The 16469-nt window shown below is 47.1% G+C and overlaps 1 protein-coding gene across 3 annotated transcripts in view; it reads right to left on the bottom strand.

Moving 5' to 3' along the window:
- Positions 1-8143: 8143 nt before the first annotated feature.
- Positions 8144-16469, bottom strand: part of KIAA1614 (KIAA1614 ortholog) — a 61186-nt gene continuing 52860 nt past the window's right edge. For all 3 annotated transcript variants that reach the window (XM_074308513.1, XM_074308515.1, XM_074308514.1), the window contains one exon: positions 8144-8786. In XM_074308513.1, coding sequence (XP_074164614.1) covers positions 8593-8786 — 194 coding nt within the window. In that variant the 3' untranslated portion in view covers positions 8144-8592. The remainder of the gene's footprint in view (positions 8787-16469) is intronic.

Below are 16469 nucleotides of genomic sequence, written 5' to 3'. Positions count from 1 at the left end.
AGGCCCAGGAGCCCTAGACATGGCATCCCTGTACTCCCCAATCAACATTTAATTAGTGCTTACTATGTAGCAGGCACTGTGCTAAATGTTGGGGTCAAGTAGTTTGATGGAAAAGGAGAGGAGGTTTTACTATCTGCTTTGCTGGTGGATTCTCAAGACCATGGGATCTTTCCATCTGACCTGCAGCTAAAACCTTCCATATGTGTCCTCTCCTCCATTAGAATGGAAGCTTCCCCACAGTAGGGGTGCTTCTTTTCCATATGTATCCCTAGCACTTTGCATAATGTTGTGCATTCCATAACTCATCTTACTCAACCTCATTTATTTATTTAAAAAAAAAAAAAAGGCTCAAGAGAGCAAACGAAAAAGAATTTGAACCCAGAGACACATCTTTCAACATTACCCTACTACCTCTCCAAAGAAATTCATCCCAAACTAGCCTCAGCAGCTTCCCCAGTTCCCTTCCAAGGGCTAGACTGGATGGCCAGGTTCCAAACATTGCCATACGTTTCTGCTTTGTTCAGTCAGTTCAAATCTGCCTCACTCTTTGTGACTCCGTTTGGAGGTTTTTGGGCAGATATTGGAGGGGTTTGCATTGCCTTCTCCAGTTCATTTTACAGATGAGGAAACTGAGGCAGGCAGGGTGAAGTGACTTGTCTAGAGTCACCCAGCTAGGAAGGCTCTGAGCACTATGGCATCGTTTGGCTGCCTGGCTGATGGAGTAAGAAACCCAAAACCGAGACCTGAGGAACCTCCCAGAAAGCAGACTTTCCCCAAGGCTGATGGTAACTCTGTGGGCTGACCATTCACTGGCTCCACACGGGAAATTTAGGTTTATCTTCGGTAGCCTTTCTTCTTCAGTCTCAGTCCAAGTACTGGAGTCCAGATCTCCACAATATCCTCCTCCTCCTGGTTCCTTTTTATTCCTTTCTAATACAAGCCCTCATTCCCATCCTCCTTGACCATCCTCCAATAGCCTCCTTGTAGACCTTCCCTTCTACTTCCCACCTATTCCTCATACCTCTATTAGCATCGCTTTCTGTAGACATGTCCTCCATGAAGCTACTTTAAATGGCTTGAAACTCTGCCTGGCATTCAAGGCCCTCCATACTCTAAAACATCTTGACCTTTTCAGACTTTTCAAACATCGCCTCCAGGAATTCTAAATTTCAAACACTCAATGGTGCTGGTTCTCACTAGCAAACCCTGAGTTCTGGAGACTACTTACCTTTGCTCGTGCTAATTAATAATTACAGCTACCATTTGTATAGTTTTTTAAGGACTGCAAAATGGTTTCCTCAACTCTGGGAGGAAGGTGATTTTTATTATCACTACTTTACAGATGAGGAAACTGAGGCAGGATTCCTAACTCCAAACCCCCGACTGTATCCCGTAGCGAGTAGAAACATTCTTTCTGCCTTCCCCATTCCTGACCGTTTAAAAAATGTTTTGGTGATTGCTTTGTTGGTAAAGATCTTGCGGACCGAGCACTGTGAGCTGAGTACTTCGGCTTACATCAGGTGAGTTTGTCGTGGAACCTCGTTATTTGTCCATAAAATTGGGAGCTGCCTTCCCCAGGCTGCACAGAGAGCGGGGCTTGGAGCTTCGGTCCCCAAGTCGAGCGCTCCCAGGTTGCCTTTCTTCCTTTCTAAGACTACATACATTACCGAGAAGTTGCAGATACGTGCCCCGAAAGGAAGTTTCGTCCAGGAAAACCCACGTTCACCCGCCCCGCGCCTTTAAAATTTTGGGGGAGTATTTTATCAGCCAGTGGGACTTCAAAGACTTGTCTCTCCTCCGGGCTCAACGAGGTGCCGTGCACAGAGAGGCACCAAAGGTTGGCCGAGCACCCGCAGGATGCCAGGAACCTGACCTGCGGGCGCCTCGGAGAAGTGACTTTGGGCCTCGGTCGCTGCTCCTCAGAGCAAAGTGACCGAGGTGGTGACACAAGCTTCGCTGGCCCGGGAAAGGGACAAAGGCGAGCAAACGCCGGAGCTCGCGCAGCTCAGCCCCCGAGCTCGGCCTCCCGCGGGAGGAGGCGGGCTGGTTAACCCCCTCCGGAGCAGCGAGAGCTGGGGGGCGGGGAGGGAAGGGAAAAGAGAGAACTTGGGGGGGAGGGGGAGACTGGCCCCAGATCGTGCCCTAATCCGGATTCTGTCTTCCTTGCCTTTTTTCAGAAACCACCAGGTAGCTCAATTTGTCTGACAATCTCTCTGAAGTCGGTCCCTCCTCCTCCCTTCTGGTTACTAATCAGACTGCAGCAGCGCCCGAGCGTCCTCCCCTCCAACCCTTCCCCCCTTCTGTCTCCCTCATTGGGTGGGGAGGGCGGCTGCGGAGTCAGGAGAACTGGGCTGGGGAGCTGACGGTTATTGAGACCAGACCCTCCCGGAAAAGCCCCCATCCCAGCGCCCCTCCCCCCGCCTTCCCAGCCCTCCCTGGAGAGCCCCGGGCAAGCTGTCCAGACACCCTGGAATCATTAATTTCAGAATACGAACTCCGGGGAGAGGCTGAAGAACAAAAAGCAAAGACACAACGGATGGATGAGGGGACAAAAGAAAGGGAAGGGCTTCGGCGGGAAGGGGGACACCCCCACGCACCCCTCAACCTCCCAGAGCGCGCGCTCGCCCTCTCTCTCACACATACACACACCCCTCACATACACATGCCCAAAGCGCTCACACGCATACACAGTTTGCGCGCACACCCCCACACTCAGAGCTCACATATCCACACACACGACGTAGAACTCACACGCACACCCCCACATGCAACCCACCACACACACACACACACAGCTGCACAGGTGTCTCAGGTTTCTTGGCCGCAGTCCCGGGGCCGTTCGGGGATTGCAGTGTTTGAGTGACTGCGCTGTTTGTTTGCGGTGGCGGGAAGCGGGGTCCCTCCGCCTCCTGACTGCGGCAATCCGGGGAGACCCGTGGGGAGTTGGGGGATGGGAGGATCTTTGCCTCCAAATCGAAGCCCTCCGAGCCTTGCAGGAGATGCGGGGAGGGAGCACCTCTGAAAGCCCCAGTGTCGGGGGCGGGTCCCCAGTCTCTCCCACAGCTAGGAGGGCAGCCCGGAGCAAGGTGTCACTCCCCCTCCATTCAGTCTGGGGCCCCGGCGGCCTGCCCCCCTCTCCAGCCGGCCGCTGTTCCACGTCCCAACTCAGACGGGGCCAGCTGGCCGAGAGCCCCCTTCTCCCCTCCCCCCAGCTCCCACCCTCAGGTCCTGGGATGCCCGACTCCTCCCCTCGCTCAGAGGCGAAGCGACCTCCGAGCCCCGGGGGAGGCCGAGCGGAGTCTGCTGGGTCGGGGTCACCTAGGTCTAGAATCCCGTCGGAACAAAGGGGCCATTTGATTGGGGGGGGGGGGGGCTGGGAGGCGACAGCCTAGGGTGTGGGAGGACCGTGACTTCTCCTAGTCCTTCCCCTCCCCCAGGAACTAGGCTGCGCTGTCCAGCCTTACTGACACTTTTACAAGCCCCCAGCCGGGCTGCGATCCCGGTCCGGCCCCCGCGCCTCCAGGCTTGGGGTCTGAGGGTCTGAAGGCGGTGGGATGCGAGAGGGGAGGAGCAGTGGAGGGAGCAGGGAGAAGGACCGGCACCGCCGGGCGGGAGCTTGGCGCCCCGCGCTCCCTCGGGAAGCTCCCTCAGGGAGGAGGAGCGCTGGGACCGACTGGCCCCAGCTGGCTCCGGGGCCGCGGGGGGAGGGGCGGGCCGGCGCGCCGAGGAAGAGCCCCTGCAGCTACCTCCCCGGCTGGCTGGGGCGGGGGCTGAGGGGGGCTGGGAGGCCGGGCCCCTTCCCCCGGCTGCCCGCTGAGGCTTGCCGCTTGGACTCGGGCCAGGCCAGGCTTTTGCAGAAAGGCCTGGAGCGGCCCCAGCTGTGAAGGCTTCGCATTTTCCTTTTATAGAGCTCGGCTGCTTCCCGGGACGCCGGACTGAAAAGACTTCGCCTCCAGGCGGCTAATCTGTATCCAAGAAAGCGGCGCTCCCCTCCCCCCGCCCCACTCAGACCAGAGCCCCAGACCCTCCAGCCTGCGCAGGGGGGAGGGGAGAAGGGAAATCCACCGAGCTTCCTCTCCCGGGGGGGCTGCTTGCAGCCTGGAGTGGGGGGAGGCAGTTTCTGCTCTGATCCTACTGGTCTCCCCTTATCACACCCCCCTCGGAGCTGAGGGGATCTGGCTCCCTCCATTACTTCTAACTGGACCCAGGGGGTGAGCAGCACAGCATTAGGGGCGGGGGATCTGCCCTTCCTAGCGGGGATTGCTGAGCCCCTCTCCCAGCTAGCACCTGGGGCCCAAGGCTATCCATCTGCCACTCCTGACTTCCAGCAGCAACCTCTGACCCTCACCTTCCTTCTGTTCCTTTGGCAGAACAAACTGTGGAAGCTCGGCCGGGCAGGCCGGTCCAGACTCCCCGTGGTCCCCTCCTCTTAAGCATCCCCACCCCTAGCAAAAAGGGGAAGAAGGATGTGGGGAAAGAGGAGAGGCGCTGAAGATAAAATACCCCCTAAGGACCGGTTTGGCAGCAGCCGGGGAAGTGAGACAATCATCAATTTGCCGTGTGGCTGTTTTAATTGCCTTCCCTCCCCTCCTCTCCAGGACCTTGACATTTTTCTAAACAAGGTCTGGGTTCGGGGAAAGGGGCCTCCTGTTCTCTCCTGGACCCCTTGAAAGAGCTGGAAATCTCAGAACGGCGGCGGCTGGAGTGAAACCGAAGCCCTCCATAATTTACTTCGGTTTTATGGTCAAGAAAGAATTTCCTTGTGAGAGTTGTCACCTCTGGGTGAGAAAACCTGGATGGGATAGCTTTCAGTAAGGTGTGTAGACGTGGTCCAAAGGCAAGAGGATAGACTGAATTAATCCTGGTGAGCCCTTGTAGCCTTCCCTTCAATCCAGTGACACACACTCAGTATAAGACAGGGAGAGGGAAATCCTATTCCAGTTCCATGCTTACATCCCAAGTGCTCATTCTTTTTTTTTTTTTTTTTCCTTAGAAGATCAATGCCATCAAAGGGTGATGTTTTGACTCATGAGTGAATTGTATTCAACTGTGGCAGAGCTGCTCAAGGGAGAGCCTTAGTGACCAGACAAAAGTCTGGGGGTCTGGCGATGGCTCTCGGGGAGCAGTGGATGGCCGAGGGGTCCTTGGTGCCTGAGCAAGTTCTAAGCGTCAGCCTTTGAGTTAGTTGGAACAGATGGTTCTCACGGACCCATTCTGCAGACCCCTCTCTAACTCACCCAGGAGGCTGGTTTCCCTCAAACTGGTTTATCCATCTGCCCAGGTGGTTTTACCACGGGAGTGACTGCTCGGTGGGAGCCACAGGTGAGAGTGAGGGGCGAGCCGCCCTGAAAAGAATTCTGCACGCCCTCCAGCAGAGGTGCTGGTCCTCCTTAAATACCCCACACTGAGCAGGGAGGGGAAGACTAGGGCCACGGCAAACACCGGCTGGGTGAGGGGTTAGGGTTGAGACAGCTCCCACCCCCACCCATTCCCCATCACCAAGTACGGTTCAAACTGAGGCTGACCTTGACAAGCATGATTTAGACTTTGGGTTAGAGTCCTCAAACTTAGCTGCAATAACGGGAACCAAATTAAAATGTCATTGGATACAAAATATCAACAAAATAGATGAAATAGCAAACCACAAATCAACATTGTATTCTATTGTCAGTCGGTGATGGGCAGTGGGTTAGTGGCTCCTCCCTACGGGAGTTTGCCACCACGGGACCTGATTTTCTAAAAGTCCTGGTCCTCTGTGGACTGAGGGCTGTAGCCTCCATAAGCTACACAGTCTTTCCTACAGAAGGTGCCTTAAACCCAAATCACCCAAGCTCTCTTTGATCGGCCGGCAATAAACATCAACCCCAGCCCCCGGGATCATCGTTTGGGGCCTGGTTGCTCAGAGTGGACGCAAATAGCAATCGTTTCTTTTATCCGGAAACCCTGATCCCAGGTTTTTTTTGTTGTTGTTGTTTTTGTTTTTTTCTGGACTAGGTAGGAGGCCATCCATTCTCTGCCTCCTTTATGAGCTGACCTTAATCATTGAAGGGATGGCCTCCGTCACCTGAGACCTGGCAAAGACCTTAGCTTCAAGACGTTCCATGCATCCCTCGGGAAGGGTGTCTCCGACCCAGATGGCTCCGGGGGACAAAGGGAGAGTAGTGACTTTGCACGGCCCTCTCTCAAGTCAGTCTAACTCATTTGCTGGTCATGGGTCATCTTCCTGATGTCCACAGCTTCTTGGGAGAGAAGGACAAATGACAATAAGAAGCCCAAACAGAACAAGAGTCTTCCACCCAAATCCTGGCTTTGGAGCCAGAAGACTTTGTCCTTGACACTTGTGTGACCTTGTGAGTGACATGACCTCCGGGTCTCTATCTCTGCTTTTTTGAAACAAAGGAACTGGACCAGATGGCCTCTGAGGTTGACCCCTTCCAGCTCTTGGACCTTTTCTATTGTCCTTTTATTAGGCAGGATGCGTGTGTTGTAGGACTTCTCAAACACCCCTATCAGCCTGCAGCCCTGGCAAAGTGGAGTAAATAAGGAGCACCTGTTCGCCCCGAGCTGTTGTTCCAGCAGGGAATTTCCCTACCCAGAGGTGCATGACTTTAAGAACTAAAATTGGAAGAGACTGATTAAGAAGCAAAGAGAAACAGGATTTGGCAGAGATTTACATTTTAGGTGAGGGGTCTCTACAACTGTAGTGCAGCAGTCTTTCTCTGTGGTAACAATGCCATTTTACGTCACCTTCCTCAAACCCCAATTTCATTGGAATTTCCAGACCCTGGAACAGAGTTTCCCTTAAGGATAGGGGGTCTTAAAAGCCATGGATCCCACTCCTTTTGTTTTGCCTTCCAGAAAGGGAACATATCCAAGATCACACTACTCAGGCTTGGGGCTGAGTTACCCCAGCTTTGAGCCCACCATGGTGAGTCTCTCAGGGTTACCCAATAGGCAAGGGTACCACCCTTATACTTCCATCAAGAGGAAACGTTTTGTGGAACAAAGAGAAATATTCTTTGTTCCTGTCTTCCGGGAGCAGAGCCACCCTGTCCTAGATATGGCCAGCCCCACTGTGAGCCAAGGATGTTCTCTTTGTTAAAAGAATCAAATCAAACCATGTCATAGCAGCTTAGTGCCCAAGATACCCCGGGCCCCAGCCCCTGGTGAATCTGATAAGTTCTGTTTCCAAACGAAGGACTCATCCAGATATCCTGAAGGTAGGAAGACCTGAATTCAAATTTAACCTCAGGTTTAATTAGGGGGCCAACTCACTTAACCTCTGCTGGCCTCAGTTTCCCCATCTGCAATGAGAACCATCATAGCACTTACCTTACAATCTTATAAGGCATCTGGTAAGTTAATGTAACAACGATTCGCTGTTGCTGTTATTATTGTCCCCATTTTGCAGATAAGGCTAGGGCTCAGAGATTAAGTGATCTGCCCATAGTCTTGTAATTCGTCTTCCTATGATACATGTAGTGTTCTCTCACTGCAGCCTGCTGTTTCAGGACAGCTGAGGTGAGCTGGACCCCTTCTTAGAAGCCCCCTCTCTCCCCTCCCTATGGGACTCGATGCAGAAAGCCCAAGGGTTCATCTCTGAGTTTTAATAACTTAGGAAACCACAGGGTTTCCTGGTCCTGTAGCATCTCCTGAAGGAGATGGGTAGGCTCAGGGGGATAGCCCCCCTTCTTCCCCTCTTCCCTGATCCTCCTCCATCCAGATCCTCCAATACCTTTAGGCCCTGGAGGACTGAGCCCAGCCTGGCACATTTCCACCTCAGGCTCACAGAAAAAGGCTTGAGCACAGAGCCTGAACGTTCTGGACACAAGGCAGCCAGTTTTGTGCCCTAGAGACAAAGCAGGTTGTCTGGGCTGGCACTGTGGTCCAGTCCTATCATTAACCAGAGGAAGACATGCAGAACTAGACTGCAGATGCCAGTTTTTCTTGTTGGTTTTCCTACCTCCCTTCTTACAAAAGGGTCTGACAAGCAGGGTCCAGGGATGTGACCCCTCCCCAATTATCTGGCCTAGCAGGGCTCTAGAGGCTCTTCTGGTCAAAGGGAACCTTTATTTCTGGACAAAGACACCCAGAGGATGAAAAAAAGCATCTAGAGGGGGAGGTAAAGAAAAGACAAGGGACGTCTTTAGTACTGAAGAGCTTCTTTGGTCATTGTCTACTCAAGGCCCAGGACCTCAATGATTTAGAACAGAAAGGATCTTAATAGTCATAATACCCAGCCCTCCCATTTTCCAGATAAGGAAACTGAGGTTCAGAGTGGAGAAAGCCAGTCTCCATCAGGCTAATTACTTCTTGATGACTTCCCCATCACCTACTGAAAGGGCCAAGGCTCACCACCCCCTTCCAGCTAGGACAAAGTACCCAGCTACAGACATCCCCTGAGAGTCTCTGCCTGAGGAAAGAGACCCATGGGGGCTTCCCAAAAATTTCATTGATTCTTGGCCCACGACTCCTCCCTGAATGCCAGAGCTGGCCCAGAACACCCCCCACAGTCTGTGGAGTTAGCTTCCATGATTTATGGAGCCTTCCTTGTCAGGGAGGCCCAGGACAGCTGGGGTGGAACCCTCTGGGTCACCGGCGGGAGCCTCTCTGCTTCAGCACTCGGATGGAGAGGCTCTCTGACTGGGAGAGGAGTTGGTTGACAAGGGCCAGACCCAACCCTGTGACCTTGGCCCCATTCACCTCCAGGATTTCATCCCCTACTCCCAGCAGCCCCGAGTACAATTTGGCTGTGTTGGCATCTGCAATTTCCTGAATGTAGAACCCTGGGGAGAAAAACAGGGAACTTAGGACACTCCTGGAAGTGAAATCAGTACATATTTATGGAGCATCTACTGAGAGCAAGGTGCTTTTTTTTCTCTTTCTCCCTTCCTCCTTTCACCCCTCCCTTATTTCTTTCTCTTTCTCTCTTGCTTTTTCTTTTTCTTGTTTCCTTCCTTCCATTCTTTCTTCCTTTTTCTTCTATTCTCCCCTCCCTCCCTTCTTCCCTTCCTTCCTTCCTTTCCTTCAGAGAGAGACTCATCTTCTTCATCCTCATAAACATTCTAAAAATCCTTCGGCCATCTCCCACCCCCAGCCAACAGTCACTTATGATTATCCTGAAGTCCTAACCAAAGTGAGCACATCCTTGTCCTGATCCCAAGCCTGCATTCATTAAAAAAAAAAAAAAAAAGATGTTAATATTAATAGCTATCATTTATGAGTTTGCAATAGCTCTTTAGTATTTGCAAAGGGGTTTTACAAGTGTTATCTCATTTGATTCTCACAACAACCTTTCAAAGTCAGTGTCATTATTATCCCAGTTTTACAAATGGGAAAACTGAGGCTGAGAAAATTTAAGTGACTTGCCCAAGATCACCCAACTGACACAGGATTGGAACTAATCCTAAATCCAACCAGCAACCTCTGTCTACTCTACCACTAAATGTGTCCCAATGTGGTTCTAGAAGGCAATAGCTTATTCAAAAGGAACCAGATAGGCAAAAGACAAAACAGCATCAGTGATTAAGAAGCTATTCTCTCTAGGAGAAATTTAGGAACAGAGGATGGAAGCATGATGGAGATATCTTCAGTGAAGAACAGCAACAGTAATAAAAATGGAAATGATATGTTCATTGGGCATATGCTGTAATCCACCAGGAAAGAAAGGAAATAGATGAGGAATTTGGAAAATAGATAACAGCCTACTTCAGACACTTAATAAGAGTAGCAGTAAGAAATTATAATTTAATTCAATTCATTCTCCACCCCAAGGACGGAAACTAAAAAGTTCTTGGGTTGTCCTAGGAGAACAAAGAGAAAATGATCTGAACTTGACTGTTATCAATCCACAGAAATTTGTGGCTGGTCTGGAAAAGATGGGAATGATGGGGTTGGTTCTGGGGAGAAAGCTGCAATTTTATTTTAGAATCAGATTTGGGAAAGCAGATTTCAAAAGGTTCAAAGAAAGTCTAAATAGAATCTCATGGGCTAAAAGAAGCATGAGAAGTTTTCCTGAATAATATTCCTAAGATGAGGAGGAAAAGAGAACAATATGAGCATCAAGGAAATTTAGATTTCTGTGGGAAGCATAGGTAAAAAAGAACTCAGACTCATAGCTGAGAAGAGAAACTTAGGACAACAAAAATCTCAGGTCTATTTTGGAAAAGAAGTGCTAGGATTGGTACTCAGGATTAGATTGATGGAGAGATGGCAGAGCTTCTCAATGTTATTTTTCTTTTGATTTCTTCTCCAAGGAGGAAAGATCTTTGAACTGGAAAGGGGAGAATAAAAATGAGTAATGGGGATGGGATATCCAAGATAAATACAGAAATGGTGAGAGGGTGCCCAGCTGCCCTTGATGACTCATGGCCCAGATGAACTATGTATGCCCTTGGAGTATGGAAAGAACTGGCAGGTGTGATTTGCTGAGACACTGTTGATGGTTTCTGCAAGACTGGAGAAGGGAAGAAGTAACATAGGACTAGAGAAGGGCCAAGAGTATCTCACCCAAAAAAAAAAAAAAAAAAAAAAAAAAAAAGAGTAAAAGTCTGTTAATTATAGACTAGCAATCTGACTTCAATTTCTGACTTTCAAAATCTGGAGTGTGTTATTAAAAGTATGGCTAGTGAAAAACTTTTGGTAAATTAACACAATTTCCTTTTTTAAAAAAATGGTAACAGAATGATGGATCAGAAGAATTCTGTAACTATAGTTTAACCTAGAATTTAGCAAAGCATTGGACAAAGTCTGCCGGTATTATTGTGGGAAGGCTACCGACTATACCACAGGATGATTAGCTGGAACTGAAACTGGTTGATTGGCTGGAACTAAAGAGCCTCCATTAATGGTTTGATGCTCATTAATGATTGGAAAGAGGGCTCTGGAGTGGATTGCCCCAGGTACATTCTGTGTTCAGCCCTTTGTAGTTTAACAGTTTTCATTAGTCACTTGGATGAAGGCTTAGATGGAATGCTTATCAAATTTACAAATTTGTAGCTTGGAGGGAAATTAACATATTGGATGACTCAGGATACCAAGAGATCTCAACAGCCTGTAGAATATTGGGCTAAACTGAAAATAATGATATGTAATAGAGAAGGCATAAATATGTTCCTCAAGAAGAGAGTCAGAAAGAAGGGAGGGAGGAAATATTTATTAAGCACTTATTATGAGCCAGACACTGTGTCTCATTTCATCTTGACAACAGCCCTAGGGGTTATGTGCTATTATCCCCATTTTACGGTTGAGGAAACTGAGGTAGAAAGAGTTAAAATAGCTTACTCAGAATCACACAACTAGGAAGGATGTGAGTCTGGACTTGAATTCAGGTCTTTCTGACTTCAAGACCAGCACTTTATCCACTGAACCATCTAGCTGCCTTTCACAATGTAGTAGATATGCTGTGTGATAGGACCAATAGCTGTCAGCATTCTCTCCCCTACATGAGGTAGGAAAAAGTGGCAAAACCAGGACTTGATTGGTGACAGGGCTTGGGTCAAAGGCCAAGCTGGGCATCCCTTGACAAAGTTTCCTGGTGATTTCTAGTTGGATTGATGCAGCTTCCTAGACACCTACGGGTATTAATTTGGGCTCAGGCCTGAGCTTGTTGGGGGCAGTAGCCCCGTTTGATAGTCCTTGTTTAATCTCCAACTTCCTTTGGGCTAGTTTCGGTTTTCAGCCCTCATTCTAATGATCTGAAATTCCTTTCTGGGGAGAGACTGAAGGAGATAACAATAGGGATTTTTTGTCTTATTTACAATAATAAGAAAATTCCTGACTTATTTACAACAGAGAATTCTTGTATTATTGACAAATATCTCCAGAACCTCCTGATAACATCTCTGTGCAAACATTGTTTTGATGACTCTAGTCATCATGTATGTATATAAGGAAGGCTGAAAAATGAAATCTTTGCATTTGGTGTATACCAGCCAATGCCTGTCAACTGACGTCCCCTTACAGGCAGTCTGGTCTTCCTGAAGGCCAAATGCCTGTCTATCCCTTTACTATCAATAAAGACTTTGTTTCCATACAGCATCGAGTAGCAAATTCCTTTGCTGCCGACCCCGCCCTTGGTTACTTTGGGGAAGGAAGGAGACAGAGAAAAGGAACTGACCCGTCTCGGTTTATGCCTCAGTTTACTCCTCATTAAGCTTATGGCTCTAATTTGGAAACATCTAAAAACTAACACCCTGTTCTCCTGACTAGTTTTGTTTCCATATAGGTACATAGGATTGTGTCTATAGGAGCCAAGTGCTATAATGTCCTTGTTGATAACCCCTCTACATCAGCTCAATCTGACATACTCACTCTGAAAAATGGGAATTGGACAAAGTGAATGACAATAACCATTAACTCCAATTACTAATATTTCTGATTGATGTGGGTTATAGCCCCTTTAAGATTCCTTTCTGATTCCCAACCCCCCATGGCTGACCTTTGAGTCACAAGTCCTGGTCAAAAGCACCTTTTTGAATTCCAATAGGAGATATCCAGGCTCTTCCAGCCCCCATCGAATCTGAGTTAACTTGGGCTGTCCCAGCCCCCATTCTAGTGATCTGCTCAGGTTTCCCAACTCACACCTAGAAACTCTAGCCCTTGCTGAAACCCATCAAGGAGCCAACCTGGGACTCCACCCATGGGCCTGTTTCACCAAATCTCTCTTTATAAAAGAGCTAAGCTGGAATCATCTCTTTGCAGAGGGTCAAAACATGCTGGCACCATGCTTTGCACCACAGACTCTCTGTCCACCGGAACTTCTGGTGTACTTCTCTCTTTACCTAACGCCTTTTACTAACCAGACTTTAGCCTTGCTTCCAAACCCCACAATAAACCTCTTTTATCAATCTAGGTTTTTGGGCCTGTAAATTCCTTTACAGGGGACTCTGCTCCACCACTAGACCTCATTTAACTCTGTATCCTTGCACCGAATCCAAAGGGGTTGCAGGAGAGCTCTATTCGACTCCCTGTACCCTGAACCTGCCACTAGACCTCAATTAAATCTAATTTCATTTGGTACCCCTTATCTAGATCTCATCATGATTATTAACATCAGTTTATCTGATATACAGTGATTTCCACAAAATGGAAGCCACGGCACAGCAGAAACTCTTTATCTCCTTGGCAAGTGGAAAGACATGGCAGATGAGAGAAATGCTAATTTACAATATAAACTCATTTGCATTTGTTACAAAGGAAGATGGTGGGAAATTTTTAGTAGTGTTGCCTTCCAAAGTAGTAAGGAGCAGTACAGGGAAAAGCAAGTCTGGAAAAACATGGTGTGAGACCTTTCTAAACCAGATCACTCAAAGACATTTATAGAAACTGGAAGAACTAGCAAACAGATGACAAATTATACAAGTCTATCAGCACTTCTAAAACAAACTTGTTTTTCCATCCTAGATTATAACAGATTCACTTTATATGTTCCCCAAAACCTTGATACCATCATGTAAGGGTATATCTTAGCCCTTCTCCTTCCTTTCTCAAGGAGTTTCTTGATCTCTCCTTTCCACTCCAACCCCTGTCCTTAAATGTGGAGATTCTGTTTATGCATGTTGTTGTTTCTTCAAATACTTGTTTCCCTCGTTTATGAACCTCAATTTATATGATCATCCCCTTCACTCTAATGCAGCCACACACAAGGAAGATCTTGTCTTCACAGCCCAGAACTATGAAATTTCTCCATTTGACCTTCTACTCCATCTTATCCCCCAAACACATTCTTTATTTGATTGCAATTGATGTTGCTCTTCATTTTTTTCTCATCCTTTTCCAAAAACCTGCCCATGATATTCTTGCTCCAATCATACGCTCAAGTTGCAGAATTTTGCTCATATCACCACCTAACTACTAGACATTTTGAACTAGAGGTTTCGTAGACGTTTCAAAGTTCCAAAAAAGAACTTATCTTTTCTTCCAAAATTAGCCCTTTTATGAATTTCCTTATTTCTATTAAGGGTGCCACATTACCGGGATTCACAAACTTTAATGCTATCCTTCACGTCTCACTCTCCCTCACCCTACACTCATAACAAATCAAAGATCAAGTCTCCTTCCCCAAATGCATCCACCCTCCACTCACACTATCACTACCCTCATTACTTCTAGCCTGGTCTATTACAATAACTATAAATGGAGAAGGACTCTCCCTTCTCCATGTCTTTTTCCATCCAGCTGCCAAAGAGATCTCTATAAACACACGTCTGAACGTTGCTCCATTGCTCAATATATGCCAGTGATTTCTTCTTACCCCTAGGAAAAATACAAATTCCTCTGTTTGGCAATGAAAGCCCTTTATAATGGGTTCCAACTTACCTTTCCAGGCTTATTATACAGTGTTCACCTTTACACACATTTCTATTCTTCATACACAACCTTTCCAATCTTTAAACCTTGCTCCTGACTGTCCCCCACAATGGGTACGTACTCCCTTTTCATCTCCACCTCGGACATACTTTAGTTTCTTCAAAGCTCTGCTCAAATGCTTTGCCAAACATGAATACTTTCCTGATACCAGCTGCCCCTCCACTTGCTCAGCACCTTCCTCTGAAATTATCTTATATTTTTGGTATGTATTTTGTATATGCTTATCCAGGGTGCCCCAAAAGGCTGAGTATGTTCTAAACTATTAGAGTTTTGTGTGTTTGTGCATGTTGCCTGCCCTGGGAGAATAAAAATCCCTTGGGGCTTATAATCTATTAGAGGGAAATAATGTATATCCATAGTAATCTATAGTACTTGGTATATGGTAGGCACCCAATAAATGCCAGTGGGTTCATTGATTTTTTTTTTTTTTAGCATACATAACATTTTTCTCATCCTTCCCCTTCCCTCCATCACCCTAGTTCAAGGCATAATCTCTTCCTTTGAACTATTGCAAAAGCCTATTCGTAGGTTCTCCTGCTCTTCCAAGTCTGGCCACATCATTTCTCTGTTTTAGAAGCTTCAGCAGCTCTTCTTTTGCATGTAGGATAAAACACAAGCTTCTCTGGCATTGAATGCTCTTATAACCTGGCTCCAGACCTCCTTTCTAGGTTGATAATAAATACATTACTCCTCCCTACACACTATAATCCATCCAAACTAGCCAGCCTGCTGTTGTTCCTGGAATACAACATTCCATTTTCCCTCTCACACAGTGTCCGTCACTCCTGGAACGCCATCCCTCCTCACATCTCTCTAGTAGAATCCCACAGTTTTTTAGTTTTTGTGTCTCTAGTTTCTAGAGAAGTACCTAACACTTACTGGGCAGGTAACAAATGCTTGCTGAATGAGTGAATTATGGGAAATGAATCTCTGAGGAATCAACATTTCTGGTTACCCAAAGGGCAATGGAGAAATACATAGCTAGGTTTACATTGGCTGCAGGCAAGGGTATTCTGGAGACAGATCATTCTGCTCCAAAGCTTGATTGTTAAATTTCCTGTGTGAGCATTTACACCACAAAAGGAAAAAAATATATACATAAATTGGGATTTGATTTATTGTTTTGTTGATTACCTAGACTCAAGTAAATGATGGAGAAAATATATATTAAAAAAAAAAAAAAAGATTTGGGAATTTTAGTGGACTTCAATCTCAATATAAATCAGTGGGGTGACATGGTAGCTAAAATAGCTAATGACATGTTAAGCTGAACTAAGAGAGATGTTGTGTCCAGGAATGAGGAGGTCCTGCTGTGTTCTGCCCTGGTCAGACTCCATGTAGACAATGGGGTCCTTTTCTGTGCCCCATATTTCAGGGAGGCCTTTGATAAAGCTGAAGACTGTTAGAAAAGGGCAACAAGCAGAATGAAGGCCCTTTGCATTCATGTCATATGAGAATCAGTTGAAAGAAGCTGATATGTTTACCCTGGAGAAAAGAAGGGTTAAGGAAGATGCAATTGCTGGCTTTAAGAATTACAGGAAAAGCTATCAAATGGAAATAAGATTCAGCTGGTTCTGTTTGGAAATAGGAACAACAGGCAAAAAAAAAAAAAGTTAATTTCCTCCAAATGAGAGTTCTCTCCAAGTAAAGTGGTCTGCCTCAGAGGGGAGTCAGGGCTCTCTCATTGGAGATAATCAGGCAAAAATCAGTTGATCTTTTCAGATAAATTGAACTAGAGAGTCTGTTTTTCGGGTCTGAGTTGGTTTAGCTGTCTATAGGGATAGATGCCTTTCAACTCTGAAAATCTCTTTGATCCTGGAAGAAAAAATGCTACCAATTATAAGCAGTGTCTAGGTTTTATGCAAACTGGATGTGGGGGGCAGAGAAGGGTGATAGTGAAAAGTGCAGCCGGTTTGATACCTAAAGTTGCTAGGTATTGCTTAGCTTTATTCACTGTTGTCCACCCTCTGCCTTCTCAAGGGTCCTCTTTCCAATTTCTGGGAAATAGTTTTTTTTTTTTTTTTTTCTTGGACTCCAGGAAGTCAACCTCTCTGACTTTTGATTGAAATTGTTTTAACACTGTTGATACTCTGACCACA

This window comes from Sminthopsis crassicaudata, chromosome 4 (assembly GCF_048593235.1).
Source record: "Sminthopsis crassicaudata isolate SCR6 chromosome 4, ASM4859323v1, whole genome shotgun sequence".
In the NCBI taxonomy this organism is placed as follows: Eukaryota; Metazoa; Chordata; class Mammalia; order Dasyuromorphia; family Dasyuridae; genus Sminthopsis; species Sminthopsis crassicaudata.
The sequence above is the reverse complement of the archived record's forward strand: the minus strand, read 5'-3'. Positions and strand labels throughout refer to the sequence as shown.